We start from the raw sequence: 15,734 nt of genomic DNA, 5'->3' as shown, positions 1-15,734 counted from the left end.
TACTGAAACAGAAAAAAAATTTATTAACACAGAAAATTGTGGGAGAGGGAGAAAAATTTTTCTTTATTTCATACAAGAATTTCGGAAGAACAGAAAACGCAATGAAAATTGCGGATTTCAGAAAACAACATAACTTACCAAAGAAGAAATACTGAAACAGAAAAAAAATTTATTAACACAGAAAATTGTGGGAGAGGGAGAAAAATTTTTCTGTATCTCATACAAGAATTTCGAAAGAACAGAAAACGCAATGAAAATTGCGGATTTCAGAAAACAACATAACTTACCAACGAAGAAATACTGAAACAGACAAAAATTTGTTAACACAAAAATTTGAGAAGAGAGAACAATACAAAAATTGACAAAAATTAAATGCTGAAACATACAAAACTTTGTGAACACAGAAAATTAAGCAAAGAAGTGAAATATTACTTTACCCCACCCAAAAATAAAAAATAAAGCAAGGGATTGAAATATTACTTTACCCCACCCAAAAATAGAAAATAAAGCAAGGGAGGGAAATATTACTTTACCCCAAAACTTTCATAAAATAGAAAATACAATAAAAAGACCTGAAAATTCGAAACACAATCGCGAAATAAAATCGTGTGCTCAATATTTGAGCAAAACGCGTTAAACGATACTTTCGTACCGTAAAAAAATACATGTAAAATACAATAAAATAATAGCGAGCATAGTGACAAAATGACTCTCCATCCTAAGATGGACAGTCATTAATAGTTCCCCTCTTCTTTGGCAATTTTGCCGGGGCTCTTCGGCATATAGCCTCTTCTCTCTTCGGCATAGCCTCACGAAAATCACTCGCGAAATTTTACGGTAACTCGGACATTCTTAGTTTTTACATAAATTTTCAATTTCGCTATCAATCTCCATAAACAGATAGCAGACAGTTTTATAAAAATAAAATTGCACTACCATCCATTTATTTCGACTGATAACAAAATCGAAATTTTATGTAATATATTTAATAAGTGAGTTTAGAAAGAAAGAAAAATAATTACTCGAAATAAAAAGATATACGACCAGCGATTCTTAGAATGCGCTGTCCGTAAAAGAATGTCCGAGCAGAATATTTTTTTTCACTGCACTTCACTTCACTTCACTTTATACTTCATTTTTGCAGTCGGATCTAGAACCCGACTGCGACTTACAAACTAAAAGGCCTGGCCTGAACGAACAATCGAGTTCAAGAGAATATTAAATAAATTGATATTTAATATTTTTCTCTTCTCGATTTTTCGTGAACCCCCCAGATACAAGCATCTCACGTGTGAGAGAGGAGGACAGAGAAACGTGAAAGCTTGCTCTGGCCCTACCTACTTAAAACTAACTCATTCACACCAGAAGTAAACTACCTGCCTGCCTATCGCTATATTTAAAAAATTGCAAAGTCCATTCTCACAAAAACACACTCCACGGTTCTCACACATACCACCCGGGTGCAAAAAAGCCTAATCCTAGGGAGTACGTCCCGGGACGTCTCCGACACCCGAGTTCAATACTACATTCACACTCTAAGTTCATACCTTTTTGCTGAAATCGATCGACAATCGACAGTGAATATACATATTTCATTTTCTTATTCTTTAGAATATTCAATGTAATATGTACATGTAAAAATTTTAACTACTCATACAATTTTCTGACTTAAATGACTCGACTTGCATTTTGTATACATTTTCAAATGACTCTACTTGCATTTATTATGCATTCTCAAATGACTCGACTTGCATTTTGTATGCATTTTCAAATAAAATTTTGCAAAATTTAAAAAATAAATCTATAGTTTAATCGACACAAGGTCCACGACCTAACCACACACACACGTGTAACTTGTGTCGATAATTCACTGTCAATTTGTCGATCGCCAAATATCTTAAAACTAAACCGTGTCCACCTGCCCTAACTCATGCGAGTAGCATCTAAGCACGCGCATGAATTTAGAGCATAAAAATGAACACGGCCAATCATATTTTGACCTACCAGTTTTCTTCATGTGTGCTGAAAATCCTGAGCTAAAAAACTTGATTAGAAACATGCTAATAAAGTGTCTTCCAGCAAAAATTGACTCTAACTTTAAAAAACTTTCAAAATGGAAAATGGAAGATCACTTTGCAAAAATCTAAGTATGTCGGTTGTTTCATTTTTAACAGATTTGCGATATCAAAGTAAATTTCTAAATGACTCAAACATTCGTAAATAACTTTGATATCGAAATCTGTTTCTCGCGATACTTTCTTGTACATTTATTTAAAACATTTTCACGCGTACGTAAAAATTAAAAGTGACTCTATAACTTTATAAAAGTGACTCGATAACTACTGTGAAATCGGAGGGTCATCCGACTTCTATGTACTAATTTTAATTTTAAATTGTAAAGAAGTTAAAACGCGATGTACAAGAAAACCCTGACCTGATCTAATAAATGAAATAAACAGTGTGTACGAATTTTGCACGATCGTACAGTCGTGTGTCACTATGCTCGCTCAAATATATAAAATACAACCAGTTCCCGTGTCGCTTCGGACCATTCGTCCTACGACATGATGGGAACCGGAGGAACATTAAAGCATGCGACTCACCGATCGTTGACTCGCACCACTGCACTAACAATGATCGGTAGTTGGTTTCAGGCTTCATCTTTGAACTGCTAATTGCTCTGATACAGTCAAGGCGATTGGCAGCTGGTCCTTGAACCCCATGTTGTAGAATGGCCATGGCCCATGGATCCTTCTGTAACACAAACGAAACGAAACGATTAGTGATCTTCTTAATAATTTGTATTTCGAACAGTTTTCATTTGTTTTCATGCAATTTGATTTACTCATGCAATTTTTCATGCAAATAAAAATTATAATTTTGCAAATGTAAGTATTAATTCATAAAGTAATTGAAGAATAGGCATGCAAGATTAGGTGCAAATAACTACACAATAGAATTCGGAAAAGTTTGTTAAAATATGTCAAAATACATAGGTAACTGCACTACAAAATACGTTAAAACATTTACTACATTATGTCAAAACACATAGGCAACACTACGAAACCCACTAAAACATTTGCAGAAATATGTCAAAACTCATGGGTAACCACACCATAAAATGCATTAAAATATTCGTATACACATGCACAATCACTTGTAGAAACGCAATAGTAAATTCGTAAACCCATAAAAAATCACCATATAAAATGCACTAAAATATCTGTATACACATGCACAATCACTTGTAGAAACACACTAGTAAATTCGTAAACCCATAAAAAACCACCATATAAAATGCACTAAAATATCCGTATACGCATGCACAATCACTTGTAGAAACACACTAGTAAATCCATTAATCCATAAAAAATCACCACATAAAATGCACTAAAATATCCGTATACACATGCACAATCACTTGTAGAAACACACTAGTAAATTCGTAAACCCATAAAAAATCACCATATAAAATGCACTAAAATATCCGTATACACATGCACAATCACTTGTAGAAACACACTAATAATTTAGTTGACACATAAATAACCACTCCATAAAATGTTATATTACACCCCCATAATTATTTTAAAACACTGTATAAAACACACTAGGGATATGCACTAATACACTAGGTAACACTAGGAAGGCACACTATCGATAAAATAGTCCATTGACTCGTACCGGTAAGCGATCGATGTTTTGGTCCGAGCTCCACGGCAGGTACAATAAGACTGAGGCGGCTCGACCCTTCTCGGTCACGGCTGGTTGACGACGATAGGTAATCCGCGAGAACCGACCAAGCGTCACCCACTGAGCTATCCCCTCGAGTCGATAACGTCATTATTGTTTTAACATTCATTTTATTATAATTTTTTTATTTTACAATTGTTTATTAACTAATTATTATTATAAATATTGGCATTTGTTATAGTTTTATCTTTTTATTCATATTTTTACGTAGATTTAGTATAAAATATTTATTAATTATTGTTATTGAGTTTTGATTGTTACAATTTTTTAATTTTGCGTTATTTTTCGGATAAACAATTTTTTTTGTTTATCGAACGTTATTGATTTTACGACTTCCACGCCTGGATGTATTGCAATATTTTTATTTATTATTAATGTTAAATGTTATTTACGACATTTTTTTATTTTATTATCATAAATTATTATTGCATAAATTATTTATTTAATTGATTATAGTTAATAAATTATTATTGCATACATTAAAATTTATAATTTTTATAACTTTTTCGTATTTTGCAAAACTTTTGTTAGTAGTTTATTTATTATTTATTTAATTATTTATTAAATACTTATTTCCTACAATTTTTAATTTCACTAATGTTTAACAATTCTAATTCCTACCTCCTGGAGCGTTGCATTATATTGCTAATCACAGTTGGTAAAGCAGAATGTGATAGGAAAAGTCGCTTTTTTAGGGGAGAAAAGTTACTTTTCTTACTTTAGGCTTTTATTATAAGATGGCGATAGCAGTATCGTCTTCACAGCGTGCATTAATAAAATTTGAAAAGGAAAATCATAGGTTCGTTTCGTTTATAAATGGTACTATTCTCTTAGGGTGGCAAACAAATTTATTTCGTACAAAAAGGAAATACGAATACTTTACAAGACAAATCAAATGAAAGTAAGAGAGTTGGAACGCCTTGTATGCAAGTCTGTTTCGGACAAAACTGGGATGATATCTAATGATCCATTTTCCTCGACACTTGGTTTCCTAAAGAATAGTTCTCTTAGTAGTATACTTTCCGTTGATGGCTTTTCTAAATCGTTTTTCCTTTTTATTCGTACATTTTGCGAACGACACGATCCTTTGTCAAATTCTTCTTGGACGTTTTTCCTGGAATACAGAAAACAACGATACTTAAAGTAAATGCGGAGATTTCCAATTTTAGATAAAACTAACTCCACGATAATTATTCCTAAACTGTTAAATCGAAGATTGAATGGACGAAGTTCTACACGTTAATCAGTGTAGGAAGTAGATAACTCAAGAAATAGTCGTGATTTTATCATCTTAAATGTAGCCAATTAACAAAGTTTCCTTACACTGTCGTCTCTGGCTGGTCGGTTTGGCAGGCATGGTGAACCTTCTCCGACACGTTCTTATATCTGTCTAATCTCTCCGCTTCAAGTAGCTCCTTTGTTCTTTGAAACTTGCCCCTCAGGGCATTGCTTTCCGTCTGCTTTTCAACGAGAACGGTTTGTAGCCTCGACTTTTCTCGCACTAGATCCCTGACAGTTTCTGTGAGTTCTAAAAATTGTTTTTCCTGCGCGACAATCTGTGCTGTCAACGTCTCAAGAATTCGTGAAATTCGAGTTTTCAATTCGTTCGTTTCCGCCTGTGCTTGAATCAACTGTCGAAGAAAATATCAGAAACAATTGTTACGATTATTTAAATATTATTACCTGATACTCCAATTTTTTCTTCTCCGTTTCTTGTCGATCTAGCAACATTTGAAACTGATTCTTCACAGCATCCTTTTCGGACTCGCTGACAGCTAATTCAGATTTCGCATTTCGCATTTCCTTCGTACATCTGCGCGAAAAATATTGAAAGTTGAATATAATTTAAGAAACGAATACGGGTCACTTAATTTCCCCTCACTGCTCAAAGCGTTGAGTTTCTCTGAAACTCTGGTACAGGTGGTGGAAATTAATTTGTTCCGTTCAAATCGCTTGAAATCTGACGGTCGTTCAATTTCCGGGCGAATAGGAAAGTTCTTGATTAAAAGAAAGTCTTTCGAGTTACTGGGAAAGAAATTCGTATGCGTTACGCAATTCGACGACGGAATTTGTTCGTTTTTTATGTTCGAGAAAGGAGCAGAAACGTTCTCGAGGGTTATTTCAGCCAGCCAGTAAGCTGAACACGAATTACACGGTCAAACTTTTAATAGCTCACACTAACTTCTGCTAATCGTTGCTCATTACAAGTTTCTCTACATTTATGCTTCGAATTGTACAAATTGTTAGACCCAACATATACGAGCAATCGTTCAGTCGAAAGTGATAAACGTTAGGTGTAATACATTTTAGTGACATTTCATGGAATTAATGACAGACGTATATTCGATAGTTTCAATAATGTACATCAAGGAATAATAATCAATGTACAGAACGAAATAATGGGTTCAGAGATTGCACATCAAAGTGACAAATATGTGACAGTGCATCTAATGGATTGGTGTATTTTGTCTAGCAATAAAGAGTTGATAATGAATTCATGGCATAAAGTGTGTACATTAAAGAAGATTACTTGATCAATTGTTTAACCAGCTGGGCTATCCTTTTCCTGTCCGCCGGACAGAGATCTTGGATGTGAGGAAAGGAAGCTGCATTTTCGTCTACGTCCACGGTCTCCCCTCTGCATTTGCAGCAGTACTCCACATTGGCCTTCACCTCCTCGCTCTCTGTCGAGATGGTTTGTCTGCTCGAAGATTAAACAGTTACAGCATTGCCCTTTATTGCTGAAAACAAATGGACGCTACGCTGGACCGTCTAGGTATGTCTGACAATCAAACCACGTCATTGAAAGCGGTTTCGTGCTTCGAACTAGTCGGAGAATTATGCGGTCAGTCGTTCCAAATATATTTGATTAGTCAAACTTGGTGAATGGATCAAATTTCGACGAGTTTATATGTTAAAAATTAAGTAATACATATTGGCTGCTTTCCTTTTCCTCCTACAGTGGTAGAAATTTTTTTGGATCTTTCTTTAACACCTGTCCAACCCCTAACCTAAATCTAATCCAAAATTGATGCAAACTTAATCAAAATCAGACACAATACCTAAACGGGTATTGTGGCGATTAGACTGAGCGGCTAAACTGACCAGACGAGAACTTCGCGTGCAGTGAGCGATAGAATCTTCAAGCTGGGAAGTTGTATTGTATTTTTCGGAGCAAGTAAAAGGGTTGAAGAAACTTAATTTCCGGATACTTGTGGCTCATAAAATAAAATTACCTTAGAAACTTCTAAATTCCGAATGGCATAAAGCGGAGTTAAGGGATTTGAACTACCCTAAACAGGAATCCTAGTTACTCCGGAGTCTCAAGAGAAATGTTGACTCTGATTTCAGTCTAAATCTTAATCGAGACGTTAATTAGCAAGCAACGTCTACACGGTATGTTAATTACCTAAGCTCAGATTCACTTCGATCGGTTTTCACGCCTACACGAGCAATTTCACCAAGTTTTAGATCAACTGATCACTTACGCTCTTCGAGAGCATACAATAGCGTCATACGCGAATATTTGAAAAGAATTTCGAACATCAAAGGAGGATCATCGATGTTATACACGAGAGGCCTTAAAGTCCACAACTTTATTCAGCAACGTTGATTGAGCCATAACGTCATAGAGAAACAAGTTCCCTCGAATTGAAATTTAACCTAATTACTTAGCAATACTGGAATGGGCTTAATTTGACCACGGACCTTCGTCGTTGCGGTGCATGTGTTCGTGCTCTTGGAAGATTCTCAAAGTTCGTTGATGGAGTTTAGCCAATCTGTACAGAAAATTTGCTGGTATCAACGGGCAGAGATCGAACAGATTCTCGTCGTAGAAACTATTTTCAAGCGAATCGTGGAAAAACAAACGAACGTAACGAGAGAAGCGTGATGAAAGCGACCTCTACCTTATGCTCCATTTAATATACGAATTCATAAGCGAACCATCGTCGTATTCGTTTGAATACATGTCAGACTGACAACGTTCTCGGTCCCTAGACAGTCATGCGACCAGAAAGTGGTTACGAGAAGGTCAGAAGTCGAGGAGACTTTTGAGCTCGATTCACGCGACGAGCGTGCAGCGTCGACAAATCCCTGGCCGGAACGATTCTCCGCTGTTCAGGGAATGCTTGATTCTCGAGTATACTCCTGAAGTTGAATTTATAGTCGTTTTTAAATGACACCCGTTTTCTGGCGGCCGGTATCGACGGCTTCCCAAGGATTTCGATCTCCACCGTTGGGAACGAACCATGAAATACTGCGTCGTTCGCGAAGCTGAGCAAGAAAAATTGGATCACGGTGATGGAATAAAGGAGAGAAATCGCATGGAACGAAACGTGCGACTAGTTGCTGGTGAGTTAAAATCGATTTAAACGCTAAACTGATAGGGAACACGCAAATCGAATAATCGGTACCATTGCAATCTGTCTTCATCGACTTTATTTAAATTTTATTGGTGGCAAGTAGTGCAACAAAAACGAATGCACCATGGGGAGAATTAAAGTTGGAGCAATCGGAAGTAAATTTGCAAGTCTCACTTTCAAATTTCACTTGGCTCTAATATTGAATAATGCTGCCAGTATAACTAATCCGGATTCTCCATACATAAATACCAGTTATGCAAATGATCTTCCTTACATTCACCCTATTTTTTACTCCGTAAAAAAGTTCGGGTATAACACTGAATCCGCCAACGCTAATAGTTTGACCTAAATTGAGTAGATAGAAATTGTACAGCATAGTAAAACATCGTAGATCGTGCAACATAACACCGTTACATTTATATGATTTATGGAAGAAGTTCAAGAACGGATCAGAGACGTGCTATTTTTCATTCCTTCGGTAAGTATTATTCGCTGTACGGTAAAGTGTTTCGCGAAGATATTTATCACCAGCTTTCCGTACGTGTTAAAACGTTAAAACAGAGGAAACAGGAAAGTAACGAGGCTCGTTGTCTAGATTTTATTTACAAATACAAAATCAATGTGCTTTAAATGTAGATACATTTGCAAGTCACATCAATCAGATTTACAAATTGCTTTCGTGTCTAATTCTATTATACTTTCGACGAATATCGAACATGGTGCACCGAGAGAGAAATCAACGACAATTGCTAGGAGGAGTCGCACAATGACGGATGCTTCGAATCACTCACAATTTACGAGGTTACGAACATCGTTCGCTGAGTTCCGCGATCAATATGGCGATGTTCGAACGACATATTCGCTAATACTTATCGAAATTACATTTATACAATTATGCACACTGCTTTGGTCGTCTCTCATTTTCCATACGTTTTTACTTACATTCATTCATGACAGTTTTTCGCGAAATGAGCTAATCGAGAGAGGATCACGGTACGATTCAATCCAGAAAGTCCTTGTCCGCGCGAAAAAAAATTCACACGATGATTACCGGTAATCAATGTGGCCCGAGAAATCGCTGATGTCTTCAGTCCTTGGAATTTAACGAGCACTCGCGACTGATGGGTTGCTCCGTCGTCGAATTCCGATGATTCCTCAGATCATCCTCTACACCGTTCGGACACGCGGTTAAACTAATGGTCGTCTCTTGTTCCTTGCATGGGAGGCTGGTCCTAACGTCGTTACCAAGGACGGACAGATGCACAGTGTTTCGTTGTCCCCGACGCGAATCACCCAGGTACCTCCTCGAGCTCATCAACGAGAAACTTTGACCTCGTCCCCGGGAACTCAAGTCCGATGAACGACGATATCTCATACGAACCCTCCTCGGCACGCAACACAGCAGGTACCTTTAACAAAGTTCGTCCCATTCTACATTCTAGTTAATTAATCTGAATAGAGCGAATTCAAAATCAAATTAACAGGCGCAATCTTGAAATTTTGTTCATAGTCACGTCCAAATGTTTGTTCGTTTAACACGTTGATTGAATGGTGGTCTCGGTGATTACTACTTTAGTTGCATTAATTATTTATAGGAAATGCAAATGAAAACAACTTTCTTAATGTTGAGACAATTATATACTTGCTCTGAGAAACTTGTACTATAGTGTGTCTGATCACATTCAAATTATTAGTCGTCATAAAAGTCAATTTGAATTTGATGAACGAACTTTGTATCAAATTTCAGTGGTCGTAAAAAATCATATCCGGATAACGAGCAGTTTTAACGAGCTTTAAAAAGTGATAAAACTTTGCGTGACAAATTAGTCATAGGCCGTGCCGCGTCACGAATTGATTTCACCACAGCATCCATTAATCGGTAGGTATTCATCAAATTCAAATGTATAAAAATATCATTCCTGGTAGTTTTATAGAAACTCGATATTTCATCTCGAAAACTCGACCTTTTATTGATACTCGTTCGAGATCAATTTATCAGATTATTTGATTTGATGTAATTAGAAGATAACGATCGGCGTTCCATTCGCAAAAGGTAAATTTTTCAATCGTGAAAAATCGAATCTCTGTGGTAATCGCATTACTTGTCGAAGTATTTCCTGAACGTGCCCCTCACGCAGTACAGGGCTATGGGATTGATGCAGCTGTTGGTGAACGCCAGGCAGAAGCTAATAATTCGAAAATAATGCCAAAAGTCATTGTAGTCTTTTTGCGCGGTCGGATGAATGTAGAACCACAGCATGAACACGTGATGAAAGAAGAAACACACCGCGAAAACTATCACGAAAGCCATCACCATCTTGGCTACCTTCTTCCGTGCTTTTATTTGCCTCACCTGAAACCAAACGTGTTCCAAATTACGAGTAGACACGACAAGAAGAACGTCGCGATGTTCTCGTCGCAATTAACCCATTTAGGACGAAGCAGACTTTTACAAACGTTCTTGAAAGAACAGAAAATTCAAATGTTATTAAATCGTTAAAGGGAAAAGAACAATCCCTTTAGGAACTGCGAGTTTCAGAAATAGAATTCAGCGAAAGTTGCAAACGCGATTATCAATTGGCAAATTTTATTCTGTACAGGTTAATAGAGTAAAAAGAATGAGAAACAGTGAAAGCAAGAGATAAGCGCAAAAGTTACAAATGGTCGTCAAGTTTTAATTCTTTTTCTGTCACTCGAACTTTTACCGCGCGCTTCATCGAAACTTTGAACAACGCATTTTGTAATAAACCGGAGAAGATGTACCTCGGTGTAAAGTTCTCACGGCAACGGGGGAGAAAATTGGGAAGAATCAATGGATTCCGGGCTCTTAAGAAAGTTGATACTCGAGTTTGATAGGATTTTTAGGTTGTTATAGTTGTAAGAAGTTTGCCAATCTGTTCTCGTAGCTCTTGAAAATTTTACAAGGGGTAAGATATACCTCTTTTAATTAGATAGAAATCGTGCTACCCCTTTTCTTTACTTTCGGTAACTTTAACTCTAATTGTTTCGTAAAACCCATAGCCTATGGACGTTTACACCAGGGGAAAAAGTTATGAAGGTTATAAGAAAACTCACCTGACCCTGTATCTCTCCGGGTATATTTCTGGTGCTCCGCATTAGGTGTCTGGCCATCAGAGCATAAAAAACACCGATGACGGTGAGCGGAATGGCGTAGTTGATGAAAAAACGACAGATCACAATGATTTGAGGATATTTCGGGCCAAATCGTTCCGGGAATGGATAGCAGGCCTTCAAAAGTACGTGTCAAGTTTAAGAACTTCTTGCTTTGGCGGAAAGAATCGTGGGCAAGTTATTTTCGTGACGGAAATAAGACTTTGCCGGCCGGAAATGGCAGGAACAAACGAATGGCGAGGGAAAAGATAACGCGATATCGTTAAATCATAGTAACTGGGACGATAAATATAATTGTTTTATTGGATAATGCTTGAACTCACGCTAAAGTTCATGTTACTGTTCACTCGGAATTCTCTGACGTAGGAAAAGGAAGCTGGAATGGCGCATACAATGGCTAACAGCCAAATCATCACAGCGACGATCACCGCGAAACGCGTTGCTCGACTTCCTGTACCTTGAACAATAAAACGTGTAATCGAAGCGCAACATTCGAACTGTTCTGCTTATACGTTTTCTCGTTTTTGTTTACGAGACCTGGTACGTTCCGTTTACGAGCTGACTCGGATACTTTCCTTCAAAGAGAATTTTCGAATATTCCTCGTCTTTCAGAAACTGTTTTTATTGTACCTTCTTCGACTTCGATTATTCGGTTGGCGAATAAATTTTCAACTTTGCGATTCTTTTCATTGAAAAATTATACATTGGAATTCAACGCGAATAGATAACATTTTTCAATTTATTTGTGTTAGAGATCGTATGATTTTGAATAATTTACCTGTTAATTAATAGCATTGATCATTAATATTAATAGTAACGATCGCTACCTTTATGTAAATAGCTGATGATAATTATAATATCTAATTTGAATATCAAATCAGCATAAATCAATTGTAATCGAAATCGAAGATATCGCACGATATCACTTTCAAAAATTTCCAATTTTATTTGAACATTTCAATTTTCTTATTATTCTGTTCTCAGAGAGCGCTGCAAGAAGTTAACGAGGCTCAGCTCGTAACAGTTCATTAATCTCTAAAACTATCGCCATTAACGTTGCTTGAGATACAAAATGAAAATTCGTGCTATCTGGCAAACTTTTGTTTGCTCGAGCGTTACAAATATATTACGCGACCGCGTTGCTTTCTTCTTAGAAACTCGACATCTTTTAGGAAAAGTGACCCGAAAAATGAAAATAAATTGACGGTCGTACCAGTGGCATGAAGTTTTCGCATTGGATCCACGATAGCAAAATATCTGTCCGCTGAAAGTGCTGTCAAAGTGAACACCGAAACTCCGATGGAGATATCTTTGGCGCATTCAGAAACCCTACAAAGCTGGAGCCCAAATGGCCAAGAGTCCAAAATGTAGACCGTGATGGTGAATGGGACGCACGTTACTATCACCTGCAATGCAACACAGTAAACTATCAAACTTGCAGTAAAGAAGTTTCAATAAATCCTTCCTTTCTTTGCAACATACAAAAGTTATATAAAACTAAATTCCAATTACTTGTAATTTGTTTGCTAGGAGATGAATGGCGCAACCAATTGTTTAAAGATTAAGCACCCAGAGCTCCAGATTCTTTCGAACGAGATTAAATGTTGGGAGAAAAGGAGAAATTGAACAGGGGATGATGTGAGTGGGTGAGAAGTTAAAAAGAGGGAAACGGTAGACGTTTAAAATGTACGTGAAGCACTCGTAGTGAACAGACGTAAAAAACGGATAATACAAGGATAATTTGTATCGATAAATCTCTGGTACTGGTATACCAAGATAATTCGGATTAATATTAAAGTATCGGTATCAGGATGTTGGTATTGGCATGAATCACTCGTGGATAGGAAAGGTATTACGCAGCTGCGGAGCGAAGGTTCAAGTGGATCGAAACTGAATATCAAAACGTGTAGAGAGCAGGCGAAAATGGACTCATATCGAATCACTGATTCTGGCAAAGCAGTTGAAGAGTTCAATTGTAAACAGCTGGAGTGGATACCGAATCATAGAAGAGTTGAAGCGTATAAAGCAACGTGCAGTCTGTCAGTCGCAGCATAGATCATCGATCCGACTGTAAGCGGCGAGTTAGCGGACAGGAAGCAAGCTGTAAGCGTTCCTAGTGTATGAAAAGTCTGCTTCCTGTCCGCTTGAATCTCTCCTCCAGATAAGCAAAAGGAACAAACTGTTTCTTGTAGAGTAACAATGAACACGTGCCAAGAGGTCTCCAAGCGCCAAGGAGAAGACATAAATATTAGGAACGTTTCTCATGTTCCTGTGCCGTAGGATAGTGAGTACCAACACCCCGTTCCCGGTTAGCCCAATCAGGAAGATAAGCAGAAACACCACTGGCACGATGTAAGTCTCCGGTCGATCTCCATACGGCGTGTAGTTTTCTTCCTCATCCATCAGCATCGTTTGATCGATCACATCGTACACGCTTCCTATGCTCGTGTAATGCGTGGTGGATGATATTCCAGATGTCACTCTGAGGATCGACGAGGTGGACGACGTTGTCCATGACTCGGATAACGGGGATACGGTGGTGCGAGTTCTGAACATGTTTCCGTTTTTTCGGCTGGTCCCTCTGGTTCCAATAGAATTTGGCGTTGCGCTTCACATCTTGATAGCGTGTTAGCGGTGGCCAGTGGCCGCGGTTCGACTCGCCACGCTAAAAATGGAGAAAAGAAACCAGCAGTTAGAACGAATTACCGACAAACGGGCTGTAACGAGGGTAAATAGGGAAATAATTCCCGGAAGCTCGCGTGTGGAAACGTTAGCAGCCGGTAAAAAGGAAATTGTATCAACCTTCGAGAACTAAGCTAGAGTATTTCTGAAAGAGCGATCCAGAATCGATGAAGCGGACGGCTTTTTATACCGAGAAAGTTGTACTATAGACATTCAACTCGAAGAAGCTTAATGAGAAATGTGGATCCTTTCGACGCGTTCGCGATAATTTAATGAGAGTTCCGCCGCCTTGCTTTATGTGGAAGTCTTATCGATACTGCGAATTGCATTTCTGCTGCAAAAATGTGCGCCACTGCTACGTGAGCTCGTTAACGAGCCCAGCATTTTCTCGAGTATATCTTTTACTGTTGTGTACGTCTAACGCAAAGTAAGATGCAAACGACTCACTTTCGAGCTTGTCATTTTCTACTGCAGACCCGTAATGGCAGTCTCAAAGTCCTGAACTTTCTAAATCCCTACATTTCCGAATTTAACGAAGTTCTCAATCTCTAAAGTCCCAAATTTGTAATCTGCGGATCTGTTACGCCTCGCCACTGCACTCACGATGTACACCAGGAGCTCTTCGGAGAACATTAGACGAATCGCTGGTGTTAGCATCTGGTGGTTTTATACCCTTGACGTAACACCATGTATAGGTGGGCTTTTGTGCACGAAATCTCTTTCCGACTGCTTTTGATGAAGGAGAAAGGTGTACCGCGTGTTTTTATGGAATTACTGTGCCTCGTAAAGCGCACCCTTCTCGAGCCGCGGTACCTTCTACTAAAAGTGGTCGTTAGATGCTGATGCCATTTTCATGATGCAATATGGACTCGTCGTTAAACTCCTAATGAAAGTAGCTACATTGCTGACGTGGCATTATTTTAAAAAGACAAGGCTCGTTGTCGAGAATTTCAGGCGGTAATTAAATGTAAAAAGATTGCTGTTGTAAATGATGCGGTAGTTCGCTACTTTTCAAGCTTTCAACAAGCTTTTCACGCTCTCCTTATATTTCTTACGCTTTAATGTCCCTACATTTTGCGGAATATGTATGCAACTATGTTTAAAAGCTTTTGCTAGGCAAAAGTAATCTTACTTCTCTAGAATTTTTACAATGCTTCTTCTTAGGTAACTTTAAAAATTCTGGCGGGATAAACGCGTTATTAAAAGGAATACCGGCTTAAAATATTCGAACTTCACGAAGTACCCATTTCCCAGAGAAAACTAAGTTAATCTGACAAAAAAGATCTTCGTATAATCAACCATCCAACGTTTTATCCTGTAAGTCGCAAGAATAGGAATACACTTAAGCATTTTCAGAGCATTTCCCGAGACAAGACTCCGCTAGCTGCATAACACTAAAAGCATACTTCACACACGTCATGTCGCTTCTATGTAAGACAATGCGTGGCCGTATTTTCAGCACACGCGCAATCTCAGACCAGCCAAAGGTAATTCCAGCGAATTTACCCTGCTGAAGAGAAGCTGTGTCCCCATAAATCTACGTTTTTCCTGGTCGCAAACAATTGATACGACGTTTCAAGCAACCCTCTTCAGACTTCCGTAACCCACATCTAAAATGAACGCAATTAAATTTTCTCCTGGGAAGATTCTTTACGAAGCGACTTTTCAGACTGGGATCTTGCGCTGGCTATACAACGGGTGGCGGTATAACGCGTACAGACTCAAGGCTTAAACATCGAACGTGTTTTAATAGACGAATGACGCTATACCAACATATTTTTCGTTTCCGCCTCGAAGATATAA

General features: G+C 38.0%; 2 protein-coding genes and 1 long non-coding RNA gene across 5 annotated transcripts; 1 reads left to right on the top strand and 2 right to left on the bottom strand.

Moving 5' to 3' along the window:
• Positions 1 to 4,545: 4,545 nt before the first annotated feature.
• LOC105662756 (uncharacterized) lies at positions 4,546 to 7,874 on the bottom strand. The gene is made up of 6 exons (XM_012287728.2): positions 7,662 to 7,874; positions 7,462 to 7,532; positions 6,284 to 6,437; positions 5,437 to 5,566; positions 5,077 to 5,384; positions 4,546 to 4,867 (listed from the first exon to the last, which is right to left on the bottom strand). Exons 1-6 carry the CDS (start codon positions 7,721 to 7,723, stop codon positions 4,645 to 4,647), a joined length of 948 nt encoding a protein of 315 aa, XP_012143118.2. The 5' UTR covers positions 7,724 to 7,874; the 3' UTR covers positions 4,546 to 4,644.
• Positions 7,875 to 8,701: 827 nt separating this feature from the next.
• LOC100878340 (neuropeptide CCHamide-1 receptor-like) lies at positions 8,702 to 13,805 on the bottom strand. 3 transcript variants are annotated; one of them, XM_012287457.2, is made up of 6 exons: positions 13,461 to 13,805; positions 12,463 to 12,655; positions 11,573 to 11,706; positions 11,193 to 11,366; positions 10,220 to 10,470; positions 8,702 to 9,526 (listed from the first exon to the last, which is right to left on the bottom strand). In XM_012287457.2, the coding sequence occupies exons 1-6, from the start codon at positions 13,803 to 13,805 to the stop codon at positions 9,205 to 9,207; spliced, it is 1,419 nt and encodes a 472-aa protein (XP_012142847.2). In that variant the 3' UTR covers positions 8,702 to 9,204. The 3 variants fall into 3 exon arrangements, with proteins under 3 accessions (XP_012142847.2, XP_076388544.1, XP_076388545.1); XM_076532429.1 differs by having other exon boundaries at positions 11,573 to 11,700; XM_076532430.1 differs by having other exon boundaries at positions 13,590 to 13,805.
• LOC143264577 (uncharacterized) lies at positions 9,382 to 14,378 on the top strand. The gene is made up of 5 exons (XR_013038350.1): positions 9,382 to 9,522; positions 12,422 to 12,670; positions 12,780 to 13,319; positions 13,442 to 13,601; positions 13,724 to 14,378. It is a non-coding gene; the product is annotated as an uncharacterized LOC143264577 (long non-coding RNA).
• Positions 14,379 to 15,734: the final 1,356 nt, after the last annotated feature.

The sequence above is a fragment of the Megachile rotundata genome, chromosome 6 (genome assembly GCF_050947335.1).
Source record: "Megachile rotundata isolate GNS110a chromosome 6, iyMegRotu1, whole genome shotgun sequence".
Classification (NCBI taxonomy): Eukaryota; Metazoa; Arthropoda; class Insecta; order Hymenoptera; family Megachilidae; genus Megachile; species Megachile rotundata.
This window is presented reverse-complemented; position numbering and strand designations above follow the sequence as displayed.